We start from the raw sequence: 16,505 nt of genomic DNA, 5'->3' as shown, positions 1-16,505 counted from the left end.
TGCTGGGCCATTTGGACCAGCTGTCCCTACCTGCCTCACTCAGAGAATAAGGTTCCAGAAGGGACAGGCAACAGGCTATGGCCCCCCCCGGGTAGGAGCCCTGCCAGCTTGCCTGTCTTCCTCGTTCATTCCCTAGGTACTTCCGTCTGGTCACCATGTGCCTGTCCAGGTGGGGGGACCAGAGGGAGAATCCTAGACCCTGTTGCCAAGGTCAATGGCCTTGTTGGGATTGATAAGTTGGGATTATAATCAATTATAAAATAAGAGGTAAATGCAGATGAAAGTACTGGGAGTGTTCAGAGGTCAACACCGGGGCCTTCATGGGGATGTCCGACCAGGAATATCCTATCCTCAGCATTTGCCAAGTTCCTAGTGTTCATGAATATTGGGGTCCAGAGTGGGGGCGACATTTGGGCCTTCACAGCCTGCTGGGGTGGCCAGGGATCCATGTTTACCTGTGATACCTTGCTCCAGGTGCCAAGGGAGCAAGTGCAGAGGAAGGGGATTGTGTGTGCCAGGAGGAAAATATGACGGGCTAGGACCACTGGAGCCATGTGACACATGTGAGCATGAACTTGAAGGACAGGTGGCTACTGTGAGGCCAAAAGGAGGGAGAGAACTTCAGATGGGAGGGCAGGACGTGTTCAAGGATAACCGGCACCATGCTGGGTGGCACATTGGGGGACTTGGGAAAGATGAGGCTGAAAGGGCTCGTGATGTCCCCTTGGCAATCCTGCCTACAGAATGAAGTTGGTGGTGGGCTCCAGATGGTGAGGGGGTTTATCACCCTCCACAGTGGAACTGCCGGGGGGAATTACTGGAGGAAAAGCACAAAGTCCAGGAGGCAGCTGGGAGGGACGCATGCTTTAGGGAAACGCGGCTGGCAGAGGCGGGTGTCTGTGAGCCTGTCTTGAGCCTGGATCCACAGGCTGCATTGGCCAGTGTGCACTGAGACGAGTGAGGTCTCCTCCCCAGGCAGGAGGCGGGATGCGCCTGTGACCTGGACCTCAGTATGTCCTTTAAAGAAATTATTACAAAATTATTATACAACAAGGATGAAAGGACTTCCGGCTTCTTTGATTTCTTCCCCCCCCCCCCCCCCAGGCATGTGTCCTGGGCTTAGGTCTGGGGAAGACTGAGTGTCCTGCCACAGTAAAGCCACTTCTGGCAAGGAGCCGTGGCCTGGTGACTGGAAGAGGAGCCCCCAGGCAGGGGAGGCCCCGCTGGGCATCTGGAGCCCAGGAGCTTTGTTTTGCAGGGAAAGGGACAGGAGCAGGTGACGTTTCTCTGAGTATGTGTTGTGCTTGGTGAGTCACCTGGGGTTTCCTGGGCATTTGGGTCGGTAGGATTGGGGCAAATGGAAATGGAGGGAGAGGAGAAAGGTAACACGCTGGGTCCTGCCGGGTGAGTAAGTTGTTCCCTACATTAAAGTGAGACATTTAGGGAGCGGCTTGACTGAGGAAAATGAGGTCCCAGGGAGTGTCCTGGGAGAGGTCGAGCTGGAGTTTAAGGAGGGGATGGTTTCCCAGAGTGCCGCAGGCAGAATGAGCCTTCCTCTCTGCCAGGAGACAGAGGCAGGGGTGGGTGGCAGGGCTGCTGGAAAGTGGAAGGCCACCAGCCCTGGAGAAAAGGACAGGGGTCCAGGTCACAATGACCTGGTGCCAGGTGTCCTCATGCTGCTGCACAAGCCGTTTTCCTAGGGCTGCCTCTGGCTCCAGTCTCCCCTAAGCTTGCGAAATCACACACAGGCCACGTGAGGACAGGAAGTCACCCTCCCCAGGGTCCGGCTTAGACTTTACCACCAGGAATGGTGGTAGTTGGGTTGCAGGATCAAGAACGCGGGATTCTTTCTGTGCACAATTGGTTGTTGCTCTTATCCTTGGAGAGAGGTCAGAATTGCTGCCCTGGATGCTGGGGACATAGCTGGGCTGGGCCTGTAGGGCGCTAACCCACTATGCAGCCAACTCCTTACCCAGGAGGCTGGGACATGGGGGCCACTCCGCATGGAGGGAATGTTTCAGGCACACTCGCTGGGCCTTCCAGGTCAGGTCCCTGCAGACGGAGGGGAAGGGCGGTCCAGGAAGAGGGAACAGCAGAGTGGGAGATGCAGCAGGATGGGTGTGGGACTGGAGTGCGGACTCTCCCCGACGGAGGCAGAGCTGTCTTCTGCAGGTGAGGAGACCCAGACGTGGCCAGTCCACTTGTTTTGACCTTGAGCCTTGTGGTGCCAGCTGGCCTGGCTGTTGCCCATTTGCAGCTTCCCCCTGCAGTAGAGAGTTAACTCCCTGCCCCTCCCCCACCTTTCCCTGTACCGGATCTGAATCTTTTGCACATGTTTTTAATAGGCATCCCTTAATCCGAGCGTTGCCTTCTGGGTTTTATTCTGTTTTCTTTTCCTTAAACAAAACAGAACGTCTATGCCAGCTTGGAACAAGGCGCAAACCTGAAGCCAGCCAACGCGTTAGCCTGGCAGGGGGCCAGCTGAGAATTAAGCACCGTGCCCCATGTCTGGCTGACACTCCATGGGGGGTGGCGGCAGGGTGGCTGGAGCTGGAGGGTCCTGCATCCCGGACACCTCTGCTCTGAGAAGGGAGGTTCACAGACGAGGCAGTGTGGCTGCGAGCAGGGCTGCTTGAAGGCAAGGCCTTGGCACGTGACTTCCTCTTCCACTCTAGGCTTCTCCTTGGCCTGGAGAAGCAAAACTGCCCTCCAAGGGGCACATCACTGAACCCCCTCATAGGTATTTTCCCAGAGGAGCCTTCCAATAGTGTCTTACATGTAAAACTGCTTCTGCATCTAAACTCTTGAAACCAGGGCCTGCTGGCTTGTTTGGTACGGGAGAGGGATTGTCACCTACCCCTGAGAGATGACCTTTAAGATTTCATGCCAGGACAAGTTTTGTTTTCCTTGGGGAACTAGTAAGCATTGTGCATTTGTCAACCAGAGCCATGTAACAGGTTATGTTCTCTTTTCACTTTGGCTGCTAGGAAGCTCAGGGCCTAGTGTTCTTTTAGTGACTATAAGTAACTTTATGGTTATCCCAGTCATAGCTTTTTCCTTTCCAGAGTCCAGACTTTGTATTTCTCATACTTAGCATGACGTGGATAAAGCCTTTGGTGGAAAAGAAACAAGGGCAATATAGAGTTTAAAAAAGAAAGTTCCATTGAAGGAAGAACCCAGAGGTGGTGGCCATACTTTTGTGTCCATGGCTTCTCTTGAAGAACTGCCTTTAGGAAGCAGCTAGGAGCTGATGGGAGTGGGGAAATGGAAGGCAGGGGCATCTTTCAGTTGTTTGCAGAGAAAAGCAAGCACATGGCAGGACCATGGCGCCAGCTCTGCCCTGCTCCTGATCAAATAGCACTTTTTTAAATGGAAACCCTCAAAACTTTGACACTGGTCTAATGACACCACTTCCCCAAACCAGAATCTTCCTACTAATGTGTCCAGTGTGTGTCAGCAACTTGATGGGCTCAGATCTGCTTGGAGGGCCTCTTGGACTCAGACTCCCCGAAGCCCACACTTCCCAGAGCCTGGTTTGGGACCATGTTCTGCAGGGGATACACTGCTTGCTCGTTTTGGCTGTGATGTGTCACTGTCTCTGGGAACCTAGCTTGGTCTCTTTTTACCTGTACCAGGCCTGGGGAATTCTGGGCAGGGCTTTATGCCTTGGAGGTGAGGCCTGTGTGCTGTTCTCCACGTTTCTGAGCAAGCCAAGTTTGGCCCACATCAGCCAAAGCTGCCTATTCAGGCCGACCCCTGCCAGAAGCACAGTGACCTAGATAGTTTGCTGTGGGTGTCTTCTGGTGCACTAGCCATTGTACAGACTAGGAAACTGAGGCCACAGAGGGCAGTCATGTACCCAAGTTCACACAGTAAGGTCAGCAGAGCCTGCACCTGGGCAGCCAGAAGCCCTGACGTGTTGCCTGACCACTTTGCATGCTTGGATTGCACTTGGATTTCTTTTCTTTTTGAAGTTTCCAAAGCAACATAGCTTACATTTTAGTGACCACAGTGTTTAGAATATCGCTTATCTCATTGGAATGCTGAAGCATCAAGCAAAGCCAGAGCCGGATGTGGCTGACGTGTCTCAGCCCGACTTCAGGAGCCAGGGCACAGGCCACAGCTGCCCCTGCCTCGTCATTCCTCCCTTCCCCATTAGGCAGCTTAGACCTCTGCCTTCAACCTCATCTTCCCTTGCTCCCTGCCTAGAAGGGCAAGGGTGCTCTGCCACTCCAGAGGTGGAGGGTGGGCAATTCTTGACACCTCACATCACAGGCCTGACATGTGCCTGCCCCTCTGTGAGCCAGCTTGGCACACCCACTCACAGCCCTGGTGGTAAAGAGGCTTCTGTACCCAGACCAAGGCACGGTGGGAACTGGGGCTCAGAGAGAGGGCCTGCGCTGCTCCAAGCATCCAGGGCAGTTTTACCCCTTGCAAAGCAGCTGGCAGTGCCTGGAGACATTTTTTATTGTCACCTCTTGGGAGGGGGAGGGGGATGTATGGTACTGGCATCTCATGGGTAGGGCCAGAAGGGCACTAAACACCTTGTGACATGTGGAGCCCCCTTCCTCCAAACAGCAGTCTGGCCCCAAATGTCAGTGGTGCTGAGGCCGAGGAACCCAGTCTGGGGGTGGCCTGATCCTCCAGCAGGCACTTTCTGAGTATGTGCCGGGCAGGGCTGGCAATGGTCTGCATCTCTTCTTCAGGTCCCTTCACCTATAGAAGGGACTGTGTGCCTGGACTTCTGAAGCTCAGGGCCTCTCTGTCGGCAGATCACCCAGGCTCTTCCCTGTGGGCAGCACTGCTTCTGATTTTTCTCTAAGGCTTGGCACCTTTCGAGATCTGTTGATCCCACAAGTTGCCAGACAGACAGTGGGTGGGGTTCTCAGGCCAGTGCTGGGACCTGGGCACAGCCAGCCATCTTGCTTCTCCCATCAGAGCCAAAAGGCTAAAGCAAGGGAGGAGGGATGGGCTCTGGGCCTCATGGTCAGGTTAGATCATTAGGATGCTCACAGGCAGCAGCTCATAAAGATACACCCTGAATAACCAGATGGCCCTGGGAGCAGGGGGCCTGAGGCCCTGACCCGAGGCTTCTGTCTCTGCAGACCTGCAGCCAGTCACCTACTGCGAGCCAGCCTTCTGGTGCTCCATCTCCTACTACGAGCTGAACCAGCGTGTCGGGGAGACATTCCATGCCTCACAGCCATCCATGACGGTGGACGGCTTCACTGACCCCTCCAACTCCGAGCGCTTCTGCCTAGGCCTGCTGTCCAATGTCAACAGGAATGCTGCCGTGGAGCTCACGCGGAGGCACATCGGTAATGGGATGGCCATGCTGTCCCCACCTCTGGCCCAGAGCAGCCTCTGCATGCCTCCCCTGGCTGTGCTCAGCCTCCTGCTGGGATGTGGGGATAGGACTCACTCATCTATCCTGGCCCCCAGATCCTCTTGCTCCATTTAGAGGCCAGACAGCTAGGGTTCAGTCTCCTTGGAGTTCAATTCATTTCCACCCAGAGATGCAGATAATCTCTGAAAACTCAGAAGCCAAGGAGGAGAACACCTCATTTAGGGGACAAGGAAGGGAAGTCTGTGGGGAAGGTAACGTGTACGAATCTTTTAATAAATATCCCTTGAGGTACAGCTAGGTTGATAAGTAGGTGGTCGTTATTGGAGGAGGGTTTTTTCATTTGTTAAACTTCTTATGTGAATATTCTAGATAATTCCAAAAAGGTTCAAAGACAAGAAATGTCCACAACTCAAATACAACTACTAGCGTGCTGCGTTCCAGCACCAGGAGAGGAGCATTGTGGGTTCAGGGAAGACGCAGCCGCAGGGTCTTGGTTCCTTTGGGAGGTTACGCTAAGGACAGTCATGATTTTACCATCCAGGGTCACAGACTGCTGCCCCCCAGAAGGGCTGCGGAGATGATGTGGTAGGACATCCTCAGCCATCATCCTGAAGCCCCAGGGCTGGCCAAGAGGCTCTGGGGACAAACTCAGGAGCTTGGCAGGGGCAGCAGCCAGGGCCATTGTCCCCACCTGCCCCAGGGTATCTCTGCTTTTGCTGGCTTCCTCTGAGTTCTCTCAGATTGGCTTGAAAAGAAGTTCCTGTGGTGGAGAGAAGAGCTTGCAGGCCGCGGGCTAGGGCATGCAGTCTCTTGGTCCGGACCTCTCCACTCCCATCCCGGCTGCCTTGTGCTCTTGCCCTTCCTTGTGGACTCTGGGCCCCAGCACACAGTCCGATAGGACCCAGATGAGAGGAAATGGGAGTAGTGGGGATTAGAGGGAGGAACAGGGACATGGAATGGTATACAGGTCGGTCGCCTGGTTTCCACCCTTTTGCCACTGGGCCTGGAAAACCTGGCTGCGTTTCTGGCCCTCTGGGCCTCCTCCTCAGGAACGGAGCAGAGGGCGCTGAGCAGAGAGCTCCTTGTCGGAGTGTTTATCTAACTGTTGGAACTGCAGAAGCAATTTAAAAATAATTTCTGTCCATCTGGAGTGGATTTAAGAGATGAAGGAAAAGTAAATGATGTGACCCTGTGGTCTCCTTCAGAAACACGCCGGGAGGGATGGCGTCACACCATTCCTGCAGCAGAGGGCTCCCAGAGGGTCTGCTGCCTCAGGAGCCTGGCAAGTTTACGAGTGACCCTCTGAATCTTGGGGCAGGGAGGGAGCAGAGTGGTGGTATGGTCAGAGGGGGGACAGCAGCTGTCACTCACCAGGCACCTGCAGTATGTCACACAGCAGCTGTTGAGAGTGACGTCTCTACCCGTTTTCTAGAGGAGCTCAGCCCCCAGGTGGGATAATGTGACTGAGACCTATGGCTAGCCAGTGGCAGAAACTGTCACTGAGGTTATCACTGGCTCTTATTTCTCTGCCTCCCCCCCCCCTTAAGAAATCCAGTGTCACTTGTGATTTCCCTGCTTGGGTTTCAAGTTGGGCTCTGGGTCCCATAGTGAAGGGAGCTGGCAGTCCCTTGGGGCAGCCACTGCAGCTCTGTGCTCTTTGCCAATCTCCACTGGCCCTGGGGCTGTGGTGTGGGCGCAGGCTCCTGATCCATCTCCCCACATCTCCAGGGCGAGGCGTGCGGCTCTACTACATCGGAGGGGAGGTCTTCGCAGAGTGCCTCAGCGACAGCGCCATCTTCGTCCAGTCTCCCAACTGTAACCAGCGCTACGGTTGGCATCCAGCCACCGTCTGCAAGATCCCACCAGGTAAGCCTCCCCAATGTGGTGTCCATCTTGATGGCACATCCAGGGTGCTGGAGAGTCCCTCTTTCCAGCCGTGTTTCCTCATCGGGGTCCGCCCTGTCAGCATGAAGGCGTTTGGCTGGGTTCTCTCCATGCCCGCGTCTTCCTGTGCTCTCCCTGGTCCTCCAGGGAGCAGAGGCAGCATCGGGGACATCTGCCTTTCCCCTGGGCTACCTGTCTGCAGACCTGTGGGGTGTGTATGATAGAGACAGAAGAGTCTAACGCAGGGCGGGGTGCCCAGCACCTGGGGAGAGGGTGGTTTAACCATTGGGATAGGCACAGGGTGGTGGCATGGAGCCTCGGAGGGCATTGCAGGCAGAGGCATGGAGGTGATGCAAGGCAGGACACTTAGGGGGCGTTCTGATTGGAGGAGGGGTTGTGTAAAAGAAGGAAATGTTTGAAGAACTTGGTGGGACCAGGCCATGGGAAGATGGGAGGAAAGTTTCGGTTTTATCTTGTGGAACTGTTGAGGGTTTTCTCAGCGAGGCTGATGAATCTACCTGGACCCCAAGCATGTGTGTGAGGCGACACCCTGTAAGATGGTTTAGACAGGGTGCAGTTTGGACAGCAAGGTCAGGTAGGAGGCTGCTCTGCCCCCTGTCCCACCCCAAGGCCTCTTTACCTCAAATATCCCAGTGGAAGCCCAGCCAAAGCCCACTTCTCACACTGCAGGCACCAATAGACTGTGGGCTGTGACTGGCTGCTAGAGCATGTGGCCTGGGCCAGGTCATTGCCCATGGCACATGGGTGGCATGTCTCTTCCTGCTTGCTGAGTAGGAGATGACAGTGGACCTGAGCAAGACACACTTAAAATGCAGAAAATCTGAAATTTTAACAGTGGCCTACTTCCCGAGCATTTTTGTGGTTGCATTTACAGAGTGCATTTTTATATCTGATCTCATTTAATCTTCTCCAGTTACTCTGACTCTACTAATAAGGCAGTTAAGGAAATAAGTTCAGAGGGGTTAAGCCAACTGCCCAAGGACACACAGCTAGGAAGGAGCCGAGCTGGATGAGCCTAAGACTAGCTGACTCCCGCCTAATGCTCTTCTGTTTCTCAGCTCTGCAGGGTAGAAGGTGGGGGTGGGGGCTGGAGAGCAGTCTCAGCCCTGATCCAGCACATGTCCCCTGGAGAAGGGGAAGGAGAGGAAGATCAGTGACATTCCTGGCATTCTGCCCACTCCTTCCCTGGCCTCCCCCATCTTTTTGGTGAGGGCAAAGTGGACCCTGTCAGCTCACAGAACATCACAACAGGGACAACCTCCAATGACCCCCCCATTTTAGAGACACAAGGTTCCAAAAAAGGTTCTGTGACCGGCCCAGAGACATGCAGTAAGATTGGGCGCTGGTGCTGGCCCACTCCTAGGTGTCACCTCGCCTCACCTTTCGGTTATTCTAGCGTGTGCATTGGTCTTTATTTTTCTGGTTGACGCATTCTTGGCACTCAGGCAGTGGGAGGTTTATTTTAAACTTTATTTGTGCCTGTCTCTAGTTTTACTGTCTGGAGAATTAGACACACACCTTCATTTTGCTGGGAATGTCACCTCGACCCAGTCTGTGCCCAGAAGCCAAAGTGTGACCCAGATCTCTCCCCTTTCCTGGCCCCAGCATGAGGCAGATCCATCAGAAGAGTCTAGGTGGACAGTGCCTTGACCTTCTGCTGAGCTTCCTACGGGGTGTCAGGTCCCGCAGCTTTCAGCTGGCCTTTCTGCTGGCCCGCCCTGCTCCTCCACCAACGTGAGAGCTCCAGTGCCCAGGGGGGTGATCATGCCTGGGACAGCATGGGCATCTAGGCTCAGGTCCCTTTCCTCTCTTTTCCCTGGAAGGCCTTGGCCCCTTTGCCTCTCCAAACTATGCCCTGGGTCCTCAGCATGCCCACAGCTGGAGGGGGCGGAGCTTGTGGGCCAGCCTTTGATTTTCCCTCCTGCACATCAGCTGCACATCCTCAGTGAGGTGGTGACAGATTCGAGAGGAGGCACTGGGTAGGCCCATCTGTGGCATGGTGCCAAGCATGGAGTATGTGGCTAATGCCTCAGACGACCAGGTGCCACTTGAGCCGAGTGATCCGGGGATTGCTTTAGCCGGGAGGGGAGCAGCGGGCGTGTACAGGCCTCCGTTCCCAGCGGCACTGTCATTTTGGGCAGGATGCAACCTGAAGATCTTCAACAACCAGGAGTTCGCCGCCCTCTTGGCTCAGTCTGTCAACCAGGGCTTCGAGGCTGTCTACCAGTTGACTCGAATGTGCACCATCCGCATGAGCTTCGTCAAAGGCTGGGGAGCAGAGTACAGGTCAGTGGGGACCAACACGGGCAAAGCAGAACAGCAGAGCAGAGGCTCCTTGGAGATGAGCAAGGCCAGATGTCACGCCCCAGAGCAGAGACCACAGATCAGGGAGGCCACAGCCCGGCGGGCGGGAGGGGCAGAGACATTCCTAGACAACCGGAAGAGCAGGACAGCACTGGCCTCGCACTGAGCAGTTTCTCAAGTGCTGTCAACAGACATGTCCCATTTTGTCCTTTCCACAACCCTGGTAGAGGACACAGGCATTGTCCCTGTTGCACAGATGAGGGAACTAAGGCCTAGGTAGGACGAATGACTTGCCTGAAGTCACTTCATCAGTGGGAAGCTGAGCCTAGAGCTGTGCCGTGGCCACTCATCCTCAGTCCTTGGGGCAGATGGTTTCCTTCACCCAAGGGTCTCCCACCTGTGGCTCCTTCTCTGAACTTAAGGACGCTGGTGACTCTGAACGTCTAGGAGAATCAAGGAAGGAGGGAGGAGATCTGCATGGTTACAAGAGTTTACTGTGCATGGACGTAATTTTTAAGAATCCTACATAACAGGTCTGAATATGGTACTGATTAACAGGTCGGCCTACTCTGCTTACTCGAGTCCCTCAGACCATCCCGGGTTGGGTTTCCCGGGAATCCAGCCCCTTCTCCCCCCACACTTGGCAGGGGTTTCCTGACAGGCAGGGCTGCGTGCCCCCTGCTGCACACCCCGCCCAGCCCCCGGCTCCGGCGCACAGACGCAGAGGTGCCACACGTCAGCTGGAGCCAGCGCCTTGCAAGCTACTCTCCCTTCTCTTCATTTTTCCAGATGTTTGGAATCTACTTTGTTTTGCAGTCATTCTGCACCCCAGCCAAACCCATTTTAGTGCTGGCTCTGAGCCACGGTTTATAATGAAATCCTGATGAGCGTGACTTATGGAAAGTCAGATTCTCATTAGAGGGTTTTGCTCTGTAAAATCCACCTCCTCCAGTTACCGTATTTTAGCTGCTGTTCTTCTGCGTCTGCCCCAGAGTGCCAGGGAACACCGCACCTTCATCCCTGCAGTCTTTGTGAAATCCAGGGAACCACCAAGGGGGTGAGGTTGTCAGCCCTTGGGAGGACTTATGACCATGTTATGAAGAACTAGAGAGATTAGCCCAGGCCCAGAGGTCCCGTTGGAGAAATGTTTTATCGAACCTTTCAGCCCTGGCTAAGATCACTTAGGGAATGAGAGTGAAAGGTTAGAAAATTAATGTTTTTAGTGGGAAAGGGAAATATTTAAAGATGGACCCAAATGGAAAAGAGCCAGGGGAAGTCCACTGGCTCTTCTTACACCCAGATTCTAACCCAGGGACCACACTCAGGTGCCCCTGATGAAGCAGACACCCCAGGGCCAGGTTGCAGGCCTGTCTCAGGTGAAGCCCAACAAGCAAGGAGGGTGGCCCTCAGGACAGTGGACCTGATGTGGTGTGGCACCAAGGTCCTCCAGCTGAGGGCCAGGCAGAGGCTCCGTGGTGGCGGAAGCCTTTCCCTGGGGGCACTGTATCACTGTGCAGGACGTTCTGCCAGCACTCCCAGTCCTGTGCGGCCCACTGCGTCACCGCCGCCTGGCAGCACGCACCACAGCCCAACGGACGGGTGCGGCCCCTTCCCAGAACAGCTTTGTCCTCCTGCCTCGTGGGCCAAGGAGAGTAAGGTTTCAGACCGTGTCTGTGAGGAGGCCGAAAGCAGAACCCAGTCCTCTTACCTCCAGCTGGCACCCGTAACTCCAGCCTCAGCAGATAGCCTCTGCTCAGCAGAGGCCTTTGGGACTTCGCCTATGAGCTGCGTCATCCGCCAGCCTGAATTTAGACAAAGTGCTTTGGGGAAAAGAAACGTGTGGCGTGCCTTGGTTTTTTCCAGTAATTGTTTCATGGCTAGCTCTACTCGTAAGATTTTCCAAAATAAGGCCGTAGATGGGAATTATATCAGCACATTGGGAACTGAAGGCATGTGGACTCAGTCGGCACTTCATACAAAACACCCCTCCACCAGACAGACACACGTCATTGCAGCCTGTTGGGGCTGGGCCTGGTCTAGAGACCGGGAGCTGCAGGTGCCCAGCTGGCACAGATGGGAGCCAGGGGGACCTTTGCTCAGGCTGGAGGTCCTCTAGTGGGGGGCCTGTCACAGTAACTGGTGAGCCTCTGGGGTACCCTGGAATTGACCTTACATGTGTAACACTTTAAGGCCCTCCTTCTCCCCTAAAGAAAAACCTGAGTTACTGAGTCCTCCCTGGTTGGAGGAGTTTAACTTGTCACCAAAGCAGAAAAAGATGTTCTGACTTGTATTTGTATCCCTGTGAACTTTTTTTTAAGTCCCCCCATCCCTTTCCCTGTTCCTGCAGGAGACAGACAGTGACCAGCACCCCCTGCTGGATTGAGCTGCACCTGAATGGGCCTTTGCAGTGGCTTGACAAGGTTCTCACCCAGATGGGCTCCCCCAGCATCCGCTGTTCCAGCGTGTCTTAGAGACCCTGGGAGTGAAGAGGGAGGGGAGGAGAGGGTGGGCTTGGGGAAAATGGCCATGGAGGAGAAAGGAGAAAATCAGAACTCTCCTCAACCCATTCTTGTCAAGGAAGAAAATCTTCTCTCTCAACCAAGGTGGCACCAACCTGTTTTCCAAAGCACAGAAGCAAACCCAGTGATGGATTTTATGAACAGTTGTACCTGCTGAACACATATGCCCTAGGCTCCAGTGTGAAGGGCAAGAAATGGCTTCTGCTCCAGTGGCTTGTGCCAACAGGTAGTGTTTCACCACCTGCCCCTTCCTGCAGCCACCTCCTTTTTTAATGATATCTGGGATGTCACAGTCCAACAGGAAAGCCTCTCTGCCCAGGGCTTGGTGTGGAATTCATCTTGGAAGAGTGTTCCAGTTCTCTGGCACTTTTGATTAAGAGCCTCTCGGAGAGAGCATTCCCAGTCGCACCCCACTATGCTGGCAGTGGGCACCTGATGAGCTGACTGCACGTGGGGAGGGGCTTGCCCGGCTGGCTCCCCTCTCAGAACACACTGATTGGTGTGAGCAAGCATGTTCGGCAGAATGTGTTCCTGGGACCCTGGGAAAAGTTGATGAGACCCATCTCTTCTTTAAAAACTTTTTGCCCTTCCTCACTTGGAAAAGTGGGAAGGATCTGCTGAGTCTCAGTGCGTATGCAATGTATAGTTTCTATTATCACATTAATCTCAAAGAGATTTGAATGACATTAAGTGTTCACATGAAGCAAAGGGCAGTTGGATGTAGTGGCATTCGGGCTGAGGCAGCACTACCGCGAGTGCATCCCCGGTTGTCTCGCGCCGTATTCTGATGCATTCGGCTATGTTGGTTTATGTAGTCGGTTGCATTAATTAAACCAACTTTATCATGTGCTCTTTTAAATGTTTGTTTTATATTAAAAAACAAAAGTTCCTGGGTAGGCATATCGACTGGGAAAGCAGACTGGGACCCAACAACTACTTCTCTCCCAACGTGAAGCTTTTCCAGGTTCTGTTGAGACACCTGCCGCACTTTTGGAAGCTGAAATTTACAGAAGTAAATTCACCAGAGGGGAAAAATCTCAGGCTAACATAGGCAAATGAAAAGGGCTATTAAAATTTTTTTATACCTTTGAAAATTGCAGGCTTGGTGCAAAGAGATCTGTCATCTTTGCCCTGAGACGTGATATTATGTAGCTTGTGGCAGAGGACCCTCAGTAACAACTATTGCAGTGATGCTGTGTGTTAAGTACAGCACCCAAGGGCAATTAGGTAGAAAACTAGTATACATTGTTTCAACTGGAAAAAGAGAAACCGAAACTGATTCTTTTACTGGCCTTTTGCAGAATACAGCAGACACAGGATTGCCACCTGCAATTGGTACTTTTTTCTTTGCTGCTGTTTTTATATGAAATGACTTATCCACATTTTTGCATGAATTTATACCAGGAAAAAAAGGGGGGGAGGGGATTTCCTATGGAAGTCCTGTCTTATTCTAGGTGAAGGGAATAAAGTGTATACTTTTGGCAGGTCAGAAACCATAAATGTGATGAAATTCCTCATGCTCCTTGAAGATGTCAGGGACTTCCTGGCATCTCACCTGCAGGATCCAGTGCCCCTGAAGCTATGGTCTTGAGATTCCCATCTAGGAGAGCTGCTCCCTACACCTTCTGAGGACACAGGAAGAGATGGAATGAATACCTTGCTCACTTGTGTGAGTCTTTCCACAAGGGTGTTGACAGAACCCAGAGATAATACAAACCCTCTCATTCCTCAGATAGGTGCAAATGCTGTGGGTATGGAATTTGTGCTTGGCTAAAAGTGGTCTGTAGACTGCCACACACACACACGCACACACACACGAGGCCTTCTGAACCTCCTGTGTGTGCCTTCATGCTCCTGGTCAGCTCAGAACTCGGGGCAGGAATATTCCATTTTGGCTTCTGCTGGAGCAATCACAGCCCCTCGCATGCAAGCTGCGGGCAGTGGTTTCTGAGGCTCGCACTCCTCACCTATTACGTAAGAGCTTCCTATGGCACAGTTGTCCTCCAAGTGCTTGGGGACAGCTTCAGGTGTAACACAATCTTGGTGATGTGCTGGTCATAACTGGCTGCATTTTGGAGGGTGTCTTAGAACCCTCAATGCTCAGATCTGATGGATGCTTCTAATTGGCATGAAGTTTTGAGTTTTGTGTTTTTTTCCAAAGGCTGTTTTCTTGACCCTTTTCCTTAAGAGACCACCAGAGGATATGTGAGGAAACTGTAGGCAGATATACCTTTGGCATCCGTGAAAATAAATTTGGTCATTTTTGGATGTCAGGGAATGGTACCTTTCCCATCCTGGAACACAAATAGGTCCTTTGGGCATGTGTAATATTAGTGTCCTTCTTGTCACAAAACTAGTTTTCTTAGTTTTAAATCTTATATGAATGACATTTATACATTTTAAAAACTTTTTTAAAGGACAGCTGAAAGAGGCAAGAGGAAAACCAGGGCAGTTTCAGAGGCATGGGAAGGGCTGCCGGACAGCAGTTTTAAGTGTAGTTTGCTCAGGCAACATGACCTCACGTGCTGCCCCCCAGCTGCATCCGGTGTCTGCAGCACTCCCGAGGAGCCAGCTTTTAGCACCTTTCCTTCCCCACCACTCTCTGCTTCCTCATTTAATTCAGTAACAGACCCTCCAGTGCACACGCAGGTAGCTGCCCCAGCCGGTTTGGACTACAGGCCTGTGCTGGCGCATCACCTCAGCTGGCCACCTTCTTGGCAGGCTGTAGAGGACCTGACACCTATGACTAGCCTGGAGTCAGGAGCAGGGACTCTGACTCTTGGGAAGAACACACATGAGGGCAATGCTGCTGGCAGACTTTCCCATTGTCCTGATGTGGTCTTTTTTTTTTTTTTTAATTGACCGTAGTTATTTTTTTAAATCATTGTTAATGTATTGAAATGAGCTGTAGCACATATTGTGTGCTTAGTCTGTTTTTCTCCATCTCCCTTTGGCTTCCTAGAGTCTGGACCTAGGCCAGGGCTGAATGCCTTTACTCAAACCACAGGAAGGTTTTCTTTAAGTAGTGTGTGCATGTTGTGCATGGACGTAAGTTGTCCAGGGAGCTGTCATTCTTAGCCCCACCTGCCATTTCTGAGGCTTCATGATTGTGCCCTCTAGTCTTCAAAAGGAGAGGCTGGGAAAGGACTCTGCAGGCTGCTCGCAGGACTGTTTACCTAGGGGGCAACTAGCAGCCAGAGATGGCACAAGCTTGGCTCCAGACGCTGTTTCTTACAGTGTGCTTTAAGTGGCTAGAGTTGGGTGTTTTCTCAGAATGTACATGTGTCTCATTTTTACTAGAAGAAAATCTTAGCACAGCTAGGTTGTGCCATTTTTCTTTTTGTGGCATCAACGCTCCCCCGTAGGACCCCTTCAAGTAACAGTCTTCACATTGTCCATCCCCCTCTTAAGGAGCATCGGCCACTTCCTAGAGTGGATGGAATGCAGGAAACATACTCAAGAGAATGTGGGTCACCATGACGATGTAGCACCCCCGATGGGAGGTGTCAGTCAGTGGGGATGACTTGGTACACAGGCACCTCCTCAAAAACACAGCTGTCATGTAAAAGAAACTCACCTCTTGGGCAAACTGGAGTGAGAAATTCTCAGTGATTCTGTAATTGATTTTTGGTTTTTTTAATGCAGAAATAATGGATACTCTAGCATTCTGGTGTTTTTATATTTATGTAATAATTTCTTAAAACCATTCAGACAGATAACTATTTAATTTTTTAAGACAGTTGCGAAGGCCTCTCCCTTCTGAGGTCAGTGGCTGGAAGAGTTGGGTACAGCCAGTTCTGAATGTTGGTGCCTTGAGGAGTGTAGTGGCTTTTTTGGCTCAGCATCTAGAACTCCAAGCGAGGCTGGCTGCACAAGTGACAGTGTGTAAAATCAGGCAGCTCTGAGTCAAATCTAGGCCTCCACAGGGATCCTGGGGTGAAGACGCCACCCAGAGAGGGAGCCACTTTTATCCAGGAGGCCTGCACTGTTGCCACTGCCAACAGGCTGTTCTGGACTCCTGTGTTGGCACGTGTCGGGGTGAAGACGAGAATGTGGAGGATGTTGATTACCTTCACTATTCAGCCAGCCTGACCTTTTAATATCTTTGTAAAAAGCATGTACCTATTTATAGTGTTTTAGATTTTTCTAAGTTTTGTATCTTAAAAGCAGAGCACCTGTTCTAAGCATTGTACCCCTACTGTTAAAGATCCATGTCCATTCCCCTTCCCTTCCTCTTGTAAGTGCCCTTCTAATAAACTTTTCATTGAAAAGCTCCTAGGCCAGGAGCTCAGTCTGATTCTTGCTGCTGTCTCCGGGTGAAGAGAAGATTTCACAGAGCCCACTGAGGTCCTGGGGGCCTCAGCATCCAGGGCAATCAGAGGGAAATGTCTGCAAACCCAGATGTACTTTGACCACCAATGTGCCAGGTG

General features: G+C 52.4%; 1 protein-coding gene across 5 annotated transcripts in view; it reads left to right on the top strand.

Annotated features, from left to right (window-relative positions):
- SMAD3 (SMAD family member 3) overlaps positions 1 to 16,349 on the top strand; it is a 109,762-nt gene extending 93,413 nt beyond the window's left edge. For 4 of the 5 annotated variants that reach the window (XM_081290303.1, XM_081290305.1, XM_081290307.1 and 1 more), the window contains 4 exons: positions 5,106 to 5,318; positions 7,076 to 7,213; positions 9,394 to 9,538; positions 11,904 to 16,349. In XM_081290303.1, the coding sequence (XP_081146429.1) occupies positions 5,106 to 5,318; positions 7,076 to 7,213; positions 9,394 to 9,538; positions 11,904 to 12,027 (620 nt within the window). In that variant the 3' untranslated portion in view covers positions 12,028 to 16,349. The remainder of the gene's footprint in view (positions 1 to 5,105; positions 5,319 to 7,075; positions 7,214 to 9,393; positions 9,539 to 11,903) is intronic. The other variant, XM_081290304.1, reaches the window with a different exon arrangement.
- The last annotated feature ends 156 nt before the right edge of the window (positions 16,350 to 16,505 follow it).

This window comes from Spermophilus citellus (assembly GCF_964194105.1).
Source record: "Spermophilus citellus genome assembly, chromosome: 4".
NCBI lineage: Eukaryota > Metazoa > Chordata > Mammalia > Rodentia > Sciuridae > Spermophilus > Spermophilus citellus.
This window is presented reverse-complemented; position numbering and strand designations above follow the sequence as displayed.